The 20,274-nt window shown below is 40.4% G+C and overlaps 2 protein-coding genes across 3 annotated transcripts; both read right to left on the bottom strand.

Annotated features, from left to right (window-relative positions):
* Positions 1-1,415: 1,415 nt before the first annotated feature.
* Positions 1,416-11,520, bottom strand: BMI1 (BMI1 proto-oncogene, polycomb ring finger). Of its 2 annotated transcripts, XM_081093437.1 has the most exons (11): positions 11,142-11,268; positions 6,281-6,411; positions 5,855-5,951; positions 5,228-5,283; positions 5,076-5,126; positions 4,811-4,919; positions 4,685-4,730; positions 4,167-4,265; positions 3,739-3,819; positions 3,518-3,656; positions 1,834-3,435 (listed from the first exon to the last, which is right to left on the bottom strand). In XM_081093437.1, the coding sequence occupies exons 2-11, from the start codon at positions 6,390-6,392 to the stop codon at positions 3,428-3,430; spliced, it is 798 nt and encodes a 265-aa protein (XP_080949563.1). In that variant the 5' UTR covers positions 6,393-6,411; positions 11,142-11,268; the 3' UTR covers positions 1,834-3,427. The 2 variants fall into 2 exon arrangements, with proteins under 2 accessions (XP_080949562.1, XP_080949563.1); XM_081093436.1 differs by having other exon boundaries at positions 1,416-3,656; positions 11,142-11,520.
* Positions 11,521-12,628: 1,108 nt separating this feature from the next.
* Positions 12,629-16,505, bottom strand: COMMD3 (COMM domain containing 3). Its single transcript, XM_081093456.1, has 8 exons — positions 16,336-16,505; positions 14,902-15,013; positions 14,735-14,798; positions 14,609-14,643; positions 14,177-14,237; positions 14,040-14,096; positions 13,892-13,951; positions 12,629-12,997 (listed from the first exon to the last, which is right to left on the bottom strand). The coding sequence occupies exons 1-8, from the start codon at positions 16,472-16,474 to the stop codon at positions 12,938-12,940; spliced, it is 588 nt and encodes a 195-aa protein (XP_080949582.1). The 5' UTR covers positions 16,475-16,505; the 3' UTR covers positions 12,629-12,937.
* Between the last annotated feature and the right edge of the window lie 3,769 nt (positions 16,506-20,274).

The following is a 20,274-nucleotide window of genomic DNA, read 5'->3' as shown; positions in this document are numbered from 1 at the left end:
TGCCCTTTTTTCACCAATAGACGTCTTTAAAAGTATGTTTTTTTAAGGGTGATTTACATGTAATGTCACCAAGACCTTTTGTTTTGGATAAAATTCGAGTTAGACTGTTTTGGGGAAAGCACTAAACTAAATCAGAATTTCCATTGTCATTCCAGGGGCAATGAGAAGATACATATTTATCAAGCCTTTAAAATAAGTGAAAAAAACTAACTTCCTTCATTCCAGGATTCTAAAAGAGACTAGGGTCCCTATGCAGATTGCTTCTAAAATTGAAATCCCATCCCCTCAAAGATGACTGTAAGCTATTTTTGAAAAACCAAACATGTTCATTTCTTGTTGGACAGTGCAAACAACAAGTCACGTGGGTTCTTATTAAGCGCCTCTTAAGTTTTCATAACATAACTTTATCTTGGTAGGCCTATATGTGTGCCAAATTTCACACGCGAACTAAAACTCCAAATATTGGGAAAAGAGTAAGGGAAAAGGATGAAGAAAAGTCCCTACCAGATTACTCTGCCTGTTGCATTATACCTCCGGAGATCCTAACATTGGCACATACAGAAATGGGACCGGAGTAATGTGGTTGATAGGCTAAGTCAGCTTTCTTTTTTTCCAACTCAGTGCAATTAGCGGGTCGGCTGGCAATTTTAAAGGAAAAAGTAGTTGTAAAGTAGTATGCATGTGTAAAGCAAGATAGATCACTATTTACACAACAGCAACTAGCTTCATTCTCTCTCTGCTTTTAAGCTAAAATCTGTGAAATCAATTTAGGCATTTTCTGTGGAATATTTTGTTAGCACTACCTTTGTAGTATAGAATCCTAGAATACTTTTCAGAAGCAAAAGCCAAACTTAATTTTTCATGTAACCTGCTTTTACTCCTAAGAGTTACAAAGTTAGCTTTGCTATAGGTTTTTGTAAGGTTGAAATTTAAATGGTATTTTAACAAAAGTTTTAAATCTTAATTGCCAAACTGTGATGGCTGATTATAGAAAAATCCAAAACATTGTAATCTTCTATTTTATTAAAAGACAATGAAGTTTTGGCTGAAATACCCTTTAATTGCTTAAGCAATTTTCAAATTGAGTAGAGAAAAAAATCCTTTCCAATAAAATAAATGTACATTTTCAAATATAAGTCTTAAACCATAAATGCAGTATCTTGATATTTTAATAACTTCAAAAATAAATTCATCACTAAAGTCTAAGTCCCATGTTGATTTTACAATTTGGTTTTGAATAAGTCAAATGACAGTGCACTAGCATCTGAAGTTTTTAGCCTTTGAAAAGTTTTTTCATTTTTTAATACATACAATCACCCAAAGCAAAAATACCACTTGAAACTTTCATTAACTTTTCTTTGTCTTAGATATGAAAAAGTTGAGGCCTAGAAAAAGAAGTTAAATTCACCAAAATTGGCAAACATGTGTAACTTTTACTTCAAAGGTTATAAAGTAAATAAACAGATACATCTTTCAATTGGGTTTTTAAGCAATTATACAACAAATCATGTACTTCTTACCAACATCACTACTTAAGACAGCAATGGATTCCCTTTAGCTTTTATCTGTTGTTATCCACAATAGGGTTTCCAAAACTTCTGCACATTGTGCTTTTCATATCAAATTTTTATTACAGTCTTAGCTATTTTCTAAATGAATATCCCTTTTATTGAACTTTTCCCAATTACAATGAAATTTAATTTTACATCTATAATTAGAAACAACACAGTGGGACTGTACAAATTTAGGTCAAAATAAAAATATATGTATTTGTAGTTTCATAAAACTTCATTTACTGTATTTTTAAAGAAAGCAGAAGTAACAACAATATATGTAAAGTAATGATTTAATGACTATAAGCAAGACAAAGCAATAGAATTGTGCTTCTTTTGCAGACTGGGGACAATGAAATTGTTTACAATTTTCCCATACAAACATGAAACAATATTCATATAAACACCCTCACAAATAACTGATGGGTGATGAACACACACCAAGTTCGACCAGAGCAAAGTACAAACTGAAAATTGTTGAGGTTATTCATATTTTAAATTCAATATGCTCACTCTACTTAAAAATTAATACCTGTAGAAGCTCATGATAAATTGCTTCTATTTATAGACATTAGAGAGAGAGGGCATATGCCATTGTTTACAACTATAAAAGCAACTCTTAAATTTTAAATTACTTGTTATACCACATATTAAAATAATTTTAGATAATGTCTTCCTCCAGCAATTTGCTGGTTTATTTTAAAATTTGTCTTTAAGATTATAGTGATCAATATACATTTGTAAGACACAGTAATTTCATCATAAGCAATGGGAAATGAAGACACTATTTCCAAATTCCTTTGTTAAAAGTTTTTCTGCAATATATTTTAAAAGTAAACATGTATCACTAGAGAAAATCAATATGATCTGCCAATTACTCCAAAGGAATAGACTTTAGAATTAGATATCCACATTAAAAATATTCTATGCCGAAAAGGCTCAAATGTATGATATCTGCAAAGGTCGAACTGGTTGGGAGAATTTTAACAACCATTTTTGAATGCATGAAACACAATATTTTCTTTAAAGCATTTATAAATATATCATACAATACTGTTTCCTGTTATGTCATATACCAATATGGCATTGTACAACAAGCATAATGCCATCTGATTCTTACAAAAGCGAATCATTTAAACAAGTCAGTAAAATAAACGGTAGTACCCGCTTTTAGGCATACAGATTGTAAAACTGAAGTTTACTTTCTTTTGATCGGTTTTGCGTAGCAACAGAGAATTAAAAATCAAACAGGAATCAAAATGGCTAAATATGCAAGAAATCGTTATTCACAGTGACATGGCTACATAGAATGCATTATTCTATGCATATTCTTTCTGTTTGTTGAATTTTCAGATAAAAAGCACTTGTTTTCTACAGGTTCACAAAACAGCTTAATAACAAGAACAATCAAGGAGAATGTAACATAGGCAGCGTTAGTTGAGATTAACAAACTATGGCCAAACGTTTATATCCACTGCATAATATTTTCAAATCCAAACAACCGTTACAGAAACCATTTCATATCTTTCCTAACACAGAAAAAAATCTTGTCTGCCTCTCAGAAACCAATTCTTTATAGGAACAATCTTCCTTTTCGATTAACGTCCATATCAATATCACATCTAGTCCATCTTTTATAGCCAACTTTAATGCACTACAAAAGAAAGCAAATTGGACGATAGTCACATGTATTAACACCTATAAAGCTGTAATGGCATGAAGATACCTATATAAATCAGGGATTTAAAATTGTTTTCCTTAAGGTCTCAGGTATCAACCAGATGAAGTTGCTGACGACCCATTTACTGAAGATTTTCGAGGTCTACTGGCAAAGGAAGATTGGTGGTTACCGCTGGGGCTGTTGCTGGTTCCGTTCATAGTACTGGAAATGTGAGGAAATTGAGGATGAGGAGACTGAACTGGAGTACTAGGGCTAGGCAAACAAGAAGAGGTGGAGGGAATACCTCCTGCTGGGCTGTTGGCCTTGTCGCTTCCAGAGTCACTTTCCAGTTCTCCAGCATTTGTCAGTCCATCTCTCTGGTGACTGATCTTCATTCTTTTACAAGTAGGTCGAACTCTGTATTTCAAAGGAAGTGGACCATTCTACAAAGTTAAAAGGAAGAAATTAATCTTAACTCTTTAAATACAGTTTACCACAATAATCTGTATCAGATATGCTACTGACCCTTCTCCAGGTATAAATGTAGGCAATATCCATTAGTGTATAATAATCCTTTAAAGGTTCCTCTTCATACATGACATCAATCTATTGAAAAATGATATTTCAATTAAATATCACAGTGCAAAAGTAAATCTAGATTTTTTTGGTCTAAATATAACCCAAAAGTGCTTTAAAAAAACATTTTCTCCAAACATTTAGACAAAGGATCACTCTTGAAATCTCAAATAAGGAAAAATATTTCTTGAAATTATTAAGTGATTTGTTTTCATAGCATAAAACAGTATTTTAAGAGATATTTCCAAGTTAAGTACTAAATTAAATTCTTAAATTTTTTAAAATTGCTTTTTGGGATTCAGAATCCAAAAAAAACACAACTCATTGAATAAAAAAAAAGAGGTCTCTATAAAATGCAAGAACACTGTAGTACATACCTGGAAAGTATTAGGTATGTCCATTTTACTTCTGAGAAACTTTCTTAGGTGCATTACAGTCATTGCTGCTGGGCATCGTAAATATCTTTTGTCATTCACCTAAGTACATTTAGAAAAGAATTTTTTTATTCTTAACTTTCAGATTAAAAAAAAGTTTTAATTAGATTGTCTGGGTGATAAAAGGTATCCCTAAAAGTGGGATATGACTAAATTCTTAACTATACTTTGCATTTACTATTTTTATAAATATTAAATGAACAGATTCTTGATATAGTAAGACTTTAAGTATATCAAAGCATTAAACATTACTTATTTAAAATATTTTGTAACAATAGCAAGCATATATAAACTAAATTCTATTTATAGACTATCAGATATGTCACTTTTAAACATCAAACATGACAGTTTTCTTCCACTTGACAGCATCATCTGACCCTAGAATATTCTAAAGGGCAACATTCACTCATAAAATTTAGAACCTAATTTTTTTTTTATGCTTTTGAAACATGGAAACTTACCTCCTCCTTAGATTTCTCCTTGTCTTTGTTTACTTTCCGATCCAATCTAAGAAACAGATCATTTATTAGTGGAACAATGTATCTAACAAACATATACGTATAAATCACATTTCCTAAAAAACTTACCTGTTCTGATCAAAGAATTCAATGGATAAGCTTATTATCTCATCATCGGTTATAATTCTCTTATCTTCATCTGCAACTTCTCCTCTATCTTCATTGGAGCCATTGGTGGCTATAAAGACATTATGAAAGTCAAATTTTAAAATTAAGTATTTAATTATATATTATATATGAGAATAGAAGTGATATTTAGATTAAACTCAATTTTAATAAATTATTGAAAGTTCTCCCTCCAAATAAAATGTCTTCCCCCCTCCAAAGAGTTTACCATCGGCTGAAGGATGAGCTGCATAAAAATCCCTTCTTCTCTTCATTTCATCTAAAGGGGGGGGAAGGGAGGGGAGAGATTTAAACATTTGGTATAGCAGGTAAAACTGATAAAATACTTTTTAAAAATTAATTTTTAAGCAAGTTACCCACTTTTGAAAAGCCCTGGAACTAATTTGTATACAATATCTTGAAGAGTTTTATCTGACCTGAAAAAAAAATTAGGAAAATAAACTATCAATATGACAAAAACTAAAAATGTTCACAAGTTATTATAGATTCCCTGTTTTCCTGCTGCTATTGTATTTTACTTGACTATGACTCTGTCTATAACTACATTAATAAGATAAAAGTTCTTTATGTAGTAGCACTATTTTAAATCAGTAGAAAAATACTTTATTTTATATTCAATAAATTCTTCGAATTTTACTGAGTCATGAGATGTATGCCCTTCAAGTTACTAAATTAGCTATGAAAGAGAATAAAGGAGAATAGAAGCACTTTGAACACATTCACTTTTGCCTATTATTAAATCAATAAAACAATGAAAATGAAAAACTGATTCAGTTTTCAAAAATCTTAAAATCACTTGAATAATACTGAACTTTGTTTACAATTAGTCATTATTAACATGGCATGAAGTTAAGGGCTACCCTGTGAAAAAGCATACACATTGGGTGGGGATTCGAGGGTAAGTTTTCTGTGAAGAAATAAACAGGGTAATAACCCTTCACTAAATTATGCAATTCCAACAACACAAAGATTTTAAAATTTTTCTACCTTATGTTCAGTAGTGGTCTGGTTTTGTGAACTTGGACATCACAGATAGGACAATACTTGCTGGTCTCCAGGTAGCGCACAATACATGTTTTACAGACTAGAAGTAAAAACACATTTTTGCAAGTAAGTTTAGAAATTATATGCTAAGCATTAAAATTAGTGTTAAAAATGGAGAACAGTAGCAAACTGGTAAATGCCAAAATATATTTTCAATTAAATAAACTAACATCCTGAGAACATTTATACATTGCATACTTATATAATATTTTATTAAATATTTGTCACTAAAAAGTCACTAAATGCAAGAGAAGAAACGATTCCATCACTTTGTACCAACATTCCCAAGGACTGTGGAACTGTTAGTTTTCCTATTTCAGGATGAAATGTGAAATACGACATTAAAAAGGTCTAAAACTTTGTACTTACAGGAATGTAGACATTCTATTATGGTTGTGGCATCAATGAAGTACCCTCCACAAAGCACACACATCAGGTGGGGATTTAGCTCAGTGATCTTGATTCTGGTTGTTCGATGCATTTCTGCTTAATAAAAGATCCTGCAAGACATAGAAATATTGGCCATAATTTACAGAAAGAGAATTGACATTATCTCCAACTCCTAGTAACCTTACACTCTGAAACGCTGAGGTGTTCATGAAACTCGTTTAACATTGTACAGCTAGACTGTCCCAATGAATTCTACAGAAGAAATCTACTAATCAGGCTTGAATCAATTATCGTCAAACGGTGAAAAAGGTTCCAACTAAAGTTAACTTGTGGTCCTCCGGTCCTCCCAGTAGGACAAGAGGAGGTCTGGGGTGGGGGCAGGGAGCTGAGTATTCGGGTCTCTTTCTTCCATTTGTCCTCCAGCCTAGAAGCCCCAGGGCTGCTGCTGTCGCCACAGTCCCCACAGATATTTACCAACCGCTAAGGCTCGTTCAGTCTCCCAAGTTTATTGTAAAGCTACCTTATGGATCTTCAATCGAAACCCAGGAGCATGCCCTGGCTTTCCAGGGGTTCCTGTTGTTTTAGGCGCTTCCAGCAACCAGAACCTGGCACGTTTTTTACGCAACACAAAGGGAAAATAAATTCTGCTCGATCTGCATCCCTGGCATTTCCGGAGCTGGGTGCTGGGGCCTCAGGAGAAGCACCTCGAGTCAGCCTGGGGCCGGGGCCTGAGCGCGGGCGCCCGGGGCCGGGATGCAAGGGGCGGATCCGGCAGCACAGCACCGGGGCTCGCGGCTCCGTCAGCTCCGGATTCGGAACTCGCCTCTGTCGGGGTTTCCATAGCAACTTACACTTACACTTGGCATCCGGCCACAGCTACAACTCCTTGCGGACCCAGGCCGAGCCCGAGCTTCGGCGGGCGTGCGGGGTGGCTGGGGCAGCGGTGGCAGAGGCAGCGGGCGCGGGGGAGGGGCCGGCGCGGCGTGGAGGCGGGGCCGGCGCGGGGGCGGGGTGGGGTGCGGGCGCCGAGGCTCGGGGGTGGGGCAGCCCCACGAGGCCCACGGCTCTGGGGAACAAGATCCCTGCCCACCACGACCCAGCGGGGCAGTTTGGGGACCCGGAGTGGGCGAGTGGTAAAGGGAAATGCAAACCGCACTCCCGGCCATTTCGGACACTCTTGGGGGCCTCATTCCACTTCGATTCTGTGCGAAGAGCTTCTTTTAGATCTTGACTCTTTCGGTCTCTCCTGTTTGCAATCACTAGATCAAAAATTTCACGAAGGGATCTTTTGAGAATTGCCAACTGTGCACTTAGCCCGAAACCGTCAGAGCTCAAATTGCAGAGATGTTTATTGAACTGAACTTCTTTAAAGCTTTCTTAATATGAAGTTCTGCTGTAGATTAGATGAGCGATACAAAGTTTTGAAAAGGCTAAAAACTGAAATCTACTTTACAAGAAGAGGAGAAGGAGAAAAGCCCTGTGTTTTATTTGAGCTATGCTGGAGACAAGAAAAACTTCTTTAATCGCCACAATAGTGACAATATGTAAAGAACCATGTGACCACAGCCCATTCCCAATGCTAAATCAACACCTTGTCAACCCAGAGCAACCATGGACGAGGAAAACAAATGCCATTTTCTCAGCCTAACCTCCACAGAGACCCCCACACGATGAAATGATATTCCCAACAGATATTACATGTTATAAAAGTCACAGTGGGGAACTATCATCAATGATACATCAGTGTACAATCAAGGAAGTCAATTATTTTGTGTAGTATTCTTGAAAAATACATTTCTTATTCCCACTTCACTCATTTCAGAACCTGAAATAAGACTAAGTTTCTAGACCTGTCTTGAAGGACATTCTCGAAGCTGCCTTGAATAGAAATCTGGGAGCTTGTGAAACTTGAAGATGTATCTAAGGTTGTAATTTTTAGGAAATTTTTATGTAGAGGAGGGAAATACCAATGAACATACATCAATGGCTGAAACTAAAGGCTTTAGAGTACTAAAAATTGGTAAAAACAAAACCTCTTTTATGAAAGTGCCTACAGGGGCAACCAGCGACTTCAACCAGAAAGCTTCATGTGTGACTCCTCAGTTATCTTTGGGTTACTTGTTTAGAAGAATATTGTCAACATATTATTGATTTAGTCTAAGAGGGGCTGCAGAGGAGTTGTGGGTGGAGCAGTATCCCTAAAGAGTAGCAATATTTAAATCCATTGCACTTGGTGATTAAAAACAAGTATTCTTGGTTAAGAAAACTCTGTGACACCACAGGACCTGCCCTAGCCGATGAAAGCATACTACACGAATGCCACGGTCACGAAGATTAAGTTAGGGGCTTCAATAAAAAGAGCTGCCTTTACTTCTCTACTTTATAGAGAACCAACACCAAACACAAATATTAACACACCACGACAGTCAAACCTCAGTGGAGGGTTATCTACTGATTGGCTTTAAATATTTAAGTCACATATACTTGACCAAAACCCTTTCAAATTCATCTTAAAGTCTTAATTCACACAACTCCTCTACTTAAGTTCAGAAGAATTTGGCCACAACCCTACTATCATTTATAATGCTAATAAGTATCACTTTGTTACTATATAAAAATCAGGTCTTTATCTTTTTACACCATTTGAAAGTACTGGCAGCTTAATGAAGACTGGAAACATTTGACATGCTCAAAAGGTTTAAGAAACACTTGCACCTTAGAAGCGAAAACCTTCTAGGTTCCAACATAGAAACTGCCAACTAAGCAAGCAAAAATGCATCAGACATACAATGGTAAAAATAGTCAATAGTTAAAACTTGCCATTATGGCATACTTAGTTGGGGCTGTCAATTTGATTGGAGGCCTAATACTAGTAATGTCAAAATGAAGGAAAACAGAAGCAAGTTCCTATTATGTTAACAATTGGCTTGACTATTGCAATCTAAGAAATGCAAATCAATTTCAAAACCCCAGTGGAGGCTCACAGCCCAATGCAAGTATGGGTGAAGTAGGGGTGAGCTTGGCTCCTAGGGAGAATTCTGCTTAATGCTCATCCAAGGACTTGGTAGAACATCAAGTACAATGAAATGCTCAATTTTCTTACAAAAGTGTGTGTATGTGTATACACAAGTGCACACACCATGACTTATCCATGACCTTAAAGACATTGTTACTAGATGTATAACTTGCACAGGTAAGTTATTTCAAACACTTGCACTCTGGGGTAGAAGTATGGGAATGTACTCAAGTATTAAAAATTTATAAATTTGCTCATAAAATCAACCTCAGAGAGATTCTGATTAGACCACTTCATTCAAATGTTAACGTGGTCTCATAAATTAGTATATATATATATATATATATATATATATATATATATATATATATACTGTCAACAATTTGCATCATTAGGTTTCAAGTGTTCAATATAGCTTATAATGTGTTTCCAGAATTTGAAGATTAAAGATCTAAATTGAACTACTCAGAACATTCCAGGTACCACCAACCTACACTTGTATTTGGAAAAATATGCCCAGAATTTTGCCTAGTTTAAGGGAAGGGGTTAATGCAGCTTTCTCTTTCAAATATTGAACCGTGACAACTAAGCCCACTAAATCCTTTTATTGCAATTGGAAATGATCAAAGTCTCTCTACTTGTTTATTTCCAATTATTAACTGTAAATCTCTGGGAATAAAAGATCAGACAATATCGCTGCCAAACCCAAAAGACTGCGTAATTATATTCAATCACTTTTTGGTGCCTCTTTTCCAAAGCATCTCTTTACCATATGACCTATGCTGACATTTAGCAAAATCTATAAAACAGAGTGGACTTAAGTCACGGTTCTACGAGCATCCCATTGTAGAGGGTGCGAGGAAAACTGTCGTCCCCAGAGGGAAAAAGAGAGGAAAAAGCTGAAAGAAAGGGAACCTCCTGCAAGACGAACGTCCAGTCACCATCATCCTTCCAAAAAAAAGCTCCAAATTTGAAATGGCCACTTCCCAGTGAGCACGTCCCAAGTGATGTTTAGATAACTCACTCAAGACTAATAACAAACAACACCTTGAAAACTTTACCATTTTAAACACAAACGCAGGAAACCTTGCAAACAACTGGGAACCGCCATCTTACAAGCCATCCAATTTCACACAAGTGTCCCTCCAACTTAAGTTAATAACATTTTTATTTGGGCTCCCCCCAGGCTAACACTCACCTTGGCGGGACCGCTGCCCCCCACGTAACCCGTCCCTATAAAATGGGGGCGTTCTCTGGCGGTTCACACCCCCCCAGAGCCCTTTCTTCGGGAGAGGAGGGGAGCCACTTGACCCAAGCAGCTCCCGATTTCAGGAGCCCGTCCCCGTCTCATCCAAATCTACCTCCCAACAAAGGGCGCCGCGGCCGCGGGAGCCGCAGAGGCTGCGAATACAAGTGTTCTTCTCGGGGGCCATGTGCGTCGCGAGGGTGCAGAGGGGCGCGGGGGGGAGAAAGGAACTAAAACGTGGGGCCGCGCGCGGCGCGTCCGGGCGGAGCGGGAGGCGGCTGGAGCCGCGCCGAGCCCGGCTGGCGGCGGCGCGGCGCGGCGCGGGCTGCGGGTCGGTCCCGGCGCCGCGGGAGTCGGCGGGCGGCGCGGGCGCGTGCTCGCGGGCGCGGGCGGCGCGCGGGGCCCGGCGGGCGGCGGCGGCGGCAGCGCGGGGCTCGGTGCCCACGCTGTCAGCGCCCTCCCGGCCGGCGGGGCGAGGCGCGGGGGGGCCGCTCCCCGTCCACCCGCGGCCAGCTCCAGCCCCGCGCGGCCTCCGCCGGCCCCCTGCCCCGGCCCGGGGCGCTTCGACTCCTACGTACCCGGAAAAGGCAGCCGGCGAGAGGCGATCGAAGCGGGCGGAAAAGACAATGAAAGTTAAAAGTCGTTCAGCAGAAAATGAATGTGAGCCAAGCGGCCATCTTGAAGCGAGCTGCAGACGCCGCTGTCAATGGGCAACGAGCGCAGCCGAGAGGAGCCGCGGCCGCCGCGCTCTGCTCATGCTGCCTCCGGAGCCCGGCCTCCTCCTCCTCCTCCTCCTCCACCTCCTCCTCCTCCTCCTCCTCCTCCTCCACCTCCTCCTCCTCCTCCTCCTCCGCCTCGGCCTCCTCCTCCTCCGCCTCGGCCTCCTCCTCCTCCTCAGCCTCCAACGCCTCCTCCTCCTTGGCCTCCTCCTCAGCCGCCGCCGCCGCCTCCCGCTCCGCACTCGGGGGAGGGAGCGCGCGGAGGGGGCGCGATCAGTATTATTCTGCGGGGCCGGGAGGTGTTTCTAATCCGGATCGGGGCTCCCTCGCCAACATCCCCATTGTCTCACCCGATCTCTGCCTTTAATACTACAATTATTATTTCATAGTTGCTGTGGGGGGAGCGGGCGAGTGGGGGGCGCCGTGAGTGTGCGTGCGGAGCGGCGGGGGGAGGGGTGGCGGGGTGAGGAGGGGGAGGGGACGGTGGAAAAAAATGCACCGCTGAAGGCAGAGTGGAAACTGACACCGGCTCCAAAATGGCTCAGAGTCCGCCCGCCCCCTCCCCCGCCCCCTGGTCACGTGCTCCCCTCATTCCTTAAGGGCGGCCAGGGAATTAGTGTCGGTGTAGTCGGGCCCGTGGCCGCCCCCTCCCCGCGGAGCGCGCCGCCCGGCCCTGGCCCCCTCCCCCTCGCTCTGCGCGACGGCCGGTGCTTCGGAGGCATTTCTCCACCACGTCACTCGCGCCACCCAGCTCCGGACGCGGGCATCGCTCCCGCCCCGCACGCAGCCCAGCCCACCCCGCGCACCCACCCCCGTTATTTCTTTTTTCTGTCCTCGCCTCCGCCCGCGGCGCACCAGTCCACAGGCTCTAGCCGAGGAGCGCGCCGGCCACCCCCCTCTCGACCCAGCCGCCCCCGCGGGCTGCGGCCCAGACTCCGGCGCCGCGGCGCGGAACCTGCGCCCGCGTTAGGCTCGCGGAAACAACAGCGCCTGCCCTCGTCTTCCCGCGGCCGCGCGGCCCCTTCCCCTCCCGCCGGCGGCCGAGGCGGGGCGCGCTCGGGCAGCCGCTCGCTCCGGGCAGGGGCTCCGCGCGGGAACCGGCCGGGCCGGGCTTCGGGAGCCGCGCGGGGAGAGTCCGGCTGCGGCGAGTCCCCGGCGCCCGTATCGGGACGGGCCAGCTCCCCTCGCGGGGTGACTGCACCGGCTCCCGAATCCAAGCTGGAGTCTTGCGCCGGGAGCTCGCCTCTTTTCCCACCGGGTTTAATTTTAATCCAGAGGAAGGACAGTCGTTAAGAATTAACGCTAATTGTTCTGTCTTCAGAGTAATAACTGACACACAAACACATCCAAACAAACGCTCAGTTCTGGAGAGAAGGAATTTATTCAGAAGGTAAATACTGTCTACTTCCTTTTTTAAGACTTGAGAAATGATCAAAATGGATCAATGTACAGTTAATACTAACGATTCAAACACGTAGGCAGCCTTTCCCTCTAAACTTTTTCATAAGTGTAAAAAAGTGTCAAAACTGATGAGTGGTATAAATCCAACAAGAAATTTTTTTCTATTAAAAATAGAGGACACAAACGACGGTTCGGCCGACGGGGCATCAAGGAGTGCTGGTCTTCCAGGACGGGCGGCCGCTAACTTCCCCAAGTTAAAACTGGGTTGCTCTTTCCAGGCTTTTCGAAGCATCTTTAAGTTTCCCCACTAAGTCCTAAAAGACGTATATAATGCTATGTTTTTTAAGATAAAACACGGGAAAGAAGTATCCAAGTTTGAGAAAGATTCAAGAAAAAAGCCGGGAGACACTTTATAAACAAGTTTAAAATTCACCTTTGACAGACCATCAAAAGGTTTTCCTCTAAAATAGTTCATCTTCAAATCGGCTACTTGCCCTCAGATTTGAAATAATGATTTATAACCGAATCCTCTTAACAAGCAAGGTATATATAAATTAAATTTCTCAAGTTATCTAACAAAGATTTCACATTTTCTGAAAGTTTAAAGTTGATTAATGGTTACATTTAAAAAAAACTGCAGAAGATGCCTTTTGGAAAATTCAATTTCACTAAAATTTGAAGCAATGATCTTCATTTTTTAGTCGAAAGAAGGAAATTCGTTGTCATGTCCATTAATCAATGTAGTGGTGAATTTCCCCAGCCTTACATTGGCAATATAAAATTTTAGAATTTTATGTATAGTTTCCCCTTTATAAAAAGTCTTTTAAAACCACAGTTTAACAATCCTGTTTTGAAAGTTTAATTCAATTTCTGAAAACAATCCATTTCAAAGCCATGTTTATAATTTTGCTTTGTCCTATTGGATCAAACTCATCACAAATAGAAGGAATTTACACTCAACAATACACTCAAAAGTTTACTTTAACTGAAAGGAACAGCCAATATAGACCAATTCTCTATTAGTATCATCTTAATTCCAAAAGTGAAGTCTACGTTAAAATATTGCTCTTGAAGTCCCCTTCCCATTAAATCCTTACCCAGTCTTCATTATCTACTGAGAGATGATTAGATTTTTCTTTTGAACTTTCCAAAAGCATAATTCTCAAACATCTATAAGATGGACATATTCACAGATCCTAATACTGTACCTGTAATTGCTCCATGTTGCAACTAAAGCTAATCTCTGGGTGGGATTGGGAATCAGTGTTCTGGAGAAGGAAAAAAATGCTGTTTAAATCAAGAAAATTAAAATTCCATTTCACATTTAATTTTTAGACAGGGCTAATGTATAAATACCTCTACATTTAAGGTCACCAAATATGCAGGTCTGTACATCTTATGAAGTTGACTGGTCTAAAACAACACAACACATTTCAGTGTTCAACTCTGCTTTTTTAAGTTCCTAAACACCTGAGAGAACAGTTAAACTTTACCTTTATCTGATATTCCAAACGCCAAGAAACATCAGTTATATGAGGGAGAGATCTGCCTATACTGAAAGATACAATGATAATTTTGTACACAATATTCACAAAAAACTTTCAGTATTTTTCTTTACTAAGAATGGTTTCTACCTTCCACCTCCCCCCCCCCCACAAAATTTGAATCCATTCTGAATTTAAAACATTGTTAAACTTCTTTTTCAAGTTTTGAATAGTAAAAGATCATTTTAAAAATTATCTCAATTATCTTCATCTTTTAAAAACATTAGCTTAACTTCAATTGTTTAACTTGCCCTTTGGCCCCTTTTCTTTTGGTCAAAATCCCTGTGTGTTTTTTTTTTACCGTTTTGTTTCACACCAGCATTCTTCATTCATACCTGCAAGTGAAAAGTGGCTCAACTTGACACCTTACACAGTACCTACCTTCCCAGTAGGATTTCTAGGGAATCCTTATTATTCTGGAGGGTGGAAAGAAAGAAAAGAAAACATCTTTGCAAACAGAATAGAAAAAAAACTAATTGCTCATTTTAAAAAATTGAGGTAAATAACCTGATATTCTGTGCAAAACAGTTCTATTCGCTCTCTATCAAATTTACAGTCTTCTAGATAAGTGCTAAAGGAAAAAAGAAATCAAAGTTTAGTTCCCATTTTAAAACTAAAATTGTAATAATAAAGATATTATTTGATAATAAATGGAATTTAAGTAAATCCTATACCTTAGAGTTGATTTGTCAGCTCTTTGCTTTCCTGCTTCCAGTATGTAAGTTGCAGCTGCTGTATGACAATGTTTTAAAACCACTGGGTCGATATGTTTCAAGTCTGGGTGATCTAAAATAAATTAATTGCCAGTGATGCCTTTGATAAAATTTTTATGGTCATGTTTCTTAAAGGGATATTTTCATTTGGGTACCCCACCCCTTTAACAAGATAATAAAAAAAATTCCACTGTAAGGACTGGCAATTTTAAGTAAATGAGATGAGCAAGAAGGTCAATGGCAAAACAATAAAGAGCACACATCAATAATTCTGGTATTTCCCGGTCTCAATTACCTTCTTTAATTTCACCTTCATATTTTTAGTGTTCTTAAAAAAGCATTATAGTTCCAAAGAAAAAAATAACTATACAGTGGCCATTCCAACACTGGATGGAGCAAATTCAGAGGAAAATAAGGACATAAATATTTCACATGGTGCAAATATAAAGAATGAATACATTCCCTCTGAAGATTAATTATAGTGTAAATGGCTCCACGGACAGTAACACATCAAGGGAGGCAAGGGCACGAGTTCAGAATATTAAACATAATTTTCAAAATGTTTTCAGGTTTTGAGAGCCATCCCTTTTTTGAGATTACCCAGGTGGTGGCTACTATTTTCGTTTACAGAACTTCCACTTTCATACCTTCTGTACGTGTTTAGTTCATGAAACTACAGAAAAAAACACACAAACATTTGAATTGTTGGGATATTTATATTTAAGAAAAGTACCTAGAAGCGACCTGTCTTAAAATATGTCTTCAATTCGTACAAACACCGCACTCCGCAATCGCTGGCTGCACCACCGAGAGTCGCCTCCTGGTAGCTGGTGCGGAACAAAGCATTCTGCACCGCACCGTAACCGCTAGGTGTGCAGCCTGTGCAGAAGGTACCGAGCTGCGCGGCTGGCGGGATCCCAGGCGCCGGAGGTATTCTCTAAGCTGGGAGATGTCAACACGATGGGACCTCGCCATTACTTCGGAAACAGAGCCTTTGAAACCGCTGCCAGCCTAGCACTGAAAGCTTGAATTGCCAGGGAGCTCGCCTGATGAAACCCAAGTGTCAAACAGCCTGCCCCTCAGACCAGGCTGAGAACCTTAGGTGTTTAGGCCACAAACAAGACTTAAACACGGGTTTTACACAAGAACAAAGAGCCTGGGAGTGGAATCCGGCTCGGAACACACAGCCGGCTACGTGCAAGTGCCAACTGGGGACAGGGCAAGGCTAGGGTCCGCTCTGGGTCTTGGCGGAGCCGCCACCCCACACTCCGTCCGGAGCGAAGGGCAGAGCCCGGAGACTTCCTCTTCCCGGGGCTCCCCCTCTCGCTCGGTCTCGCACTCTCCTCCGAGCGCCCCTCCGCCCAGGCCGACCCAGCTCGGAGCCTAGCGGCTTACCTAACACGGCCTCGTCCGCCTGGGCGTCCAGCAGGCTCTGGAAAGCCGCCCGGAGGAGAAGCGTGAAGGCGTTGGAGTCAAAGGAGCCGGGATCGGCCAGCCTCTGGAAGCCCTTCTGCACAGACTCCGAGAGCTCCATTGTGAGCGCGCTGTGACCTTCGACACGCGCACCACGTGATACGCGCCGCGCGCTCAGCTGATGCGGCCGCGCGCGCACGCGGCCCCGGGCGGCGGCGCGGGCTGCGGGCCTCCCAGCGCCGGGCGTCTCCCGCCGGCCGCCTGGCCTTCGCCCCAGCCGCAGGCCCCCTACGCCCCGCGTCCCGCTGCCGCCGCCTCTGCCCTGCCCCGGCCGCCAGGGCTGCGGAGCCTGAGCGAGAGGGCGGCCCCGGGTGCTTTGTGGACGCCCTCGGCGCTTTCTCTTCCGCTCCGCGCTCACCTGGACAGTCCCCAGCTCCGCGGGGCTCCGCGGCCGCCTTCCCCGAAAGGCCCCCGTGGGAGGTGGAGGAAGGTGTCGGGGTCCCGCCCCACTTCCTTGAAAATACGCTTCCCCACTCTCGCTCGACGCGACAGCCTGCGGAAGCGCCACTTTAAGGCAACTAATTTTTTGGGGGGGTGGGGGGAAGGCGAGGGCGTTTCTTTTATTCAACAGCTTAACCCCCTCGCACTGCCCTTTTGTGCGACTTTTATGTAATTCTTATGTATTTTTCCTTTTCCATTGTCATTTCTGGAGTATGGCAATTAATTCCTTCCTGCGTGGGGTGAGAAAGTGTATACACATACAGTCCATATAGCGCGCGTGTGTACGCAATGTACTAAAATGACGGAATGGTTAATTATTCAAAAAGATATTTGACATAATTATTAAAATGTGTATGTTCCGTTGCAAATACATATCTTTCAAAAATAAATATGCAAATTTTATGCTACTCAGTACAGCTATGAGTCCATTTTTAATTACTCAAAGAATCTTCACATGTTTATCTCAGAAAGTTATCTTAGTAAAATACAACTAGGAACGGCAAGAATTTTATTAAAAGTAAATTGCTATTTTGGGTAACCATAACTTTAAAAATTCAAATATTGTATAAAGTTTAACTTCCTCGTTATATCTCTATGAAGTTGGAGAACAAGAGTGATTCATTAAAAAAAAAAAAAAACCACCACAGAAAAACCCAAGAAACAAAGTAGATTATGCATTTTTGATGAAAAGAATTTAAAAGGAAGAGTCAAAATGCCCGTTTTTTTACCAGTGGAGGTGAGGGATAAGGAACAAGAAAGGTGCTTTCGTCTTCAGGAGAGGTTATTTGAAACACACAACGTGAAAGACTTTTCTGCGCATAATTTAGGTGCTTATTTGAAAAAATATTTTCTAGTGAATACAGTCAACATTTAACCGTGCACCAATACGTAGAGAGCACCTGATACTCCAACAGGATGCACATGGAATAATTTGGCGTCTGTAACAGACTGAGCACTCAGGTTTTGAGGGCTTTGGAAGGCATATGAACTAACTCTTCACTTCACTGAGCCTATAGGAACAGGGAAGGATTTAAAAGAGTTTCCTTAGGCTCTTTAGGAAACAAATACCTATTAATCATCTTCATCTTTTCTTCCCATCTCTTATTGTCTGTTTAAACTCTTTGTTTCTCATCAGCAGTAAAATGTCAGTCGACAAATTTCCAGATATCTGATTTACATAGGGGGGTATTTTACAGGGCAGAGTTGCATAAATGTTAAACAATATAAACAATAGTCATTATATTTATTACACATATTTTTATGACCTTGCATAACATTGATTGTTAATACTCTAATAAAATTTGAGTTGATCATTGTAATCATACTCAATTTGGTATTGAATGCATTCATGCTGGAGCATAGATTTTAAGATTTTAAATTTTTTGAAGAGTTGAAATACAATTAAATGGTTGTGAGTTTGTGGACGTAAAAGTTAGAAAATTCACAAGGATTGTTTTCCTAATAGCTGTTATGTTACTCTCTTGTGCATACGTAATTACTTTCTCTTACAGGGCATTTGTCTTCTGCCTGAATATATTCATGTGTTAGGCCCAAGTGATGGGTACATTTCCAATTCACACAAAAATTTTAACCATAATGTTTTCTGATGCTAGAAAAGCTTGATTTTTCTACTGTAGATACGTTTATTTCAAATTTGTTTCAGTGCAAATGGAATGTGTGTGTCTTTTTCAAGTAAGCCATTGAAATACATTGAAGTATGATCATTAAAATGGCATGGTTACCCAGATTTCGACTCTGTTGGCTGCAGCAACAAAATGAATGTTTTTTATATTGTTAGAAAAACTATGTACTAACACATGCTGAAAGTGTGAAGAAAAACTTTAAAATTTGTGCTTTGTTACTAAACACCACATTGGAGCTTTCACTAGAATTTTAAAAAATTCTGTAGGCTAAAACTAATAGACTAACAAAGAACCTTTCAAAATAACAATTATGTATAGCTGAAAATAACAAAATAGATATTTAAACATCCTCATGTTAATAATATATTTTTCCTTCTAAACTGCAAATATTAAGATAGGCAATGATGATAAATTTGTTTTTCTTTTTGAGAATCTAGAAGTTATTCAAAGAATTATAAAGTATCATTTTAAACAATGTTATAAATATTTTAAAATACAATGTATCCTTTCAACTGGTTAAATTTTTTTATTTTTTTAGAAACCAATTTAATGTTGGCTTCTGCACTGGGAGTACAATTATAGTGGTCTAGGGCGTTTATAGGATCTATGTGGTCAGCTTTTCCCAAAGGCCTCATTTGTATTTTTGTTAGTCTTATGAAGTAAAATATTTTCTAGTATTCTTTTAGATTGTGTAAGTACTTTTGCTTTTTTTTTTTTTTTTTTTTTTTTTAAGAAAGCTGAAGGAAAGTATTCCTTTAGATTGAAAAGTTCGTTGAACATCCATGGGGAGAGGGGGAAAAGCCAATATGCCTAAGGGCCTATGAGACATCCAGAAGTTTTAGCTGCATATAAACTCTTTGTTCTAGTGGGGTTCTATTTTATTTCTACCCGTGGGGTGGGTACCTGCTCATTTTCTAGAGAGAAGAAAGTTAAAAACAATGAGAAACCATCTTCCTTATGCCCCTCTTGTACTGAGTCGTGGATGGTTAGTGATCTTCAAGCCTTGAGATATATATATTAATGAAATAAAATTTACTGTTTTAAAGTTATTTCAACCACAAATGGACAGTTGGGGGGAATACATAACTGAATTATCCATGACATTTGAAAGTATAGATAAAAATTATTTCAGTGAAGTATATAACATCTGTGTACATTCTTTTATTAAATATCTTAACTTAGTAAGGCTTGGAATCTGAATGGTCCAGTATTTGCACATTCATGATCACAGAGTTCAGTGGTTTCAAACTGAGTCTTATGTCCAATACGTTGTCAAACAGACCACACTGAGTATTAAGAGGGGACAACAAAGCTTTTATTTTCAAACTTAGTGACCTGGTGCATGGATTTGTGCACACTGAAAGGAAATTAATTAGAAGAAGTATTTTAATATTGCTATTCACTCTTTCTCTATAATAGAAGTGTCAGAGATGAAAGAAAATTAGTAAAATGTATATGAAAATATATAAATTGATTAATAAATACTAGTACCCCTAACTGGTTTGGCTCAGTGGATAGAGCATTGGCCCGCGGACTGAGGGGTCCCAGGTTCGGTTCTGGTCAAGGGCATGTACCTTGGTTGTGGGCACATCCCCAGTAGGGGGTGTGCAGGAGGCAGCTGATCGATGTTTCTCTCTCATCGATGTTTCTAGCTCTCTATCCCTCTCCCTTTCTCTCTGTAAAAAATCAATAAAATATATTTTAAAAAAATAAATACTAGTAAACAATAACGTGATATAACAACAAAGACATATAAAAACAACAAAAACATGATATA

This window comes from Myotis nattereri (genome assembly GCF_964212035.1).
Source record: "Myotis nattereri genome assembly, chromosome: 1".
NCBI lineage: Eukaryota > Metazoa > Chordata > Mammalia > Chiroptera > Vespertilionidae > Myotis > Myotis nattereri.
The sequence above is the reverse complement of the archived record's forward strand: the minus strand, read 5'-3'. Positions and strand labels throughout refer to the sequence as shown.

Coding starts and splice junctions, on each gene's coding strand:
- BMI1 (XM_081093436.1), bottom strand. CDS start 6,392: ATGCATCGAACAACCAGAATCAAGATCACTGAGCTAAATCCCCACCTG. Junction 5,284..5,854: donor AGACCACTACTGAACATAAG/GTAGAAAAATTT, acceptor TTTTTTTTTCAG/GTCAGATAAAACTCTTCAAG. Junction 3,657..3,738: donor ACATTTATACCTGGAGAAGG/GTCAGTAGCATA, acceptor TTAACTTTGTAG/AATGGTCCACTTCCTTTGAA.
- COMMD3 (XM_081093456.1), bottom strand. CDS start 16,474: ATGGAGCTCTCGGAGTCTGTGCAGAAGGGCTTCCAGAGGCTGGCCGAT. Junction 15,014..16,335: donor GGCGGACGAGGCCGTGTTAG/GTAAGCCGCTAG, acceptor AATTTATTTTAG/ATCACCCAGACTTGAAACAT. Junction 12,998..13,891: donor GCAACATGGAGCAATTACAG/GTACAGTATTAG, acceptor TACGTCTTTTAG/GACTTAGTGGGGAAACTTAA.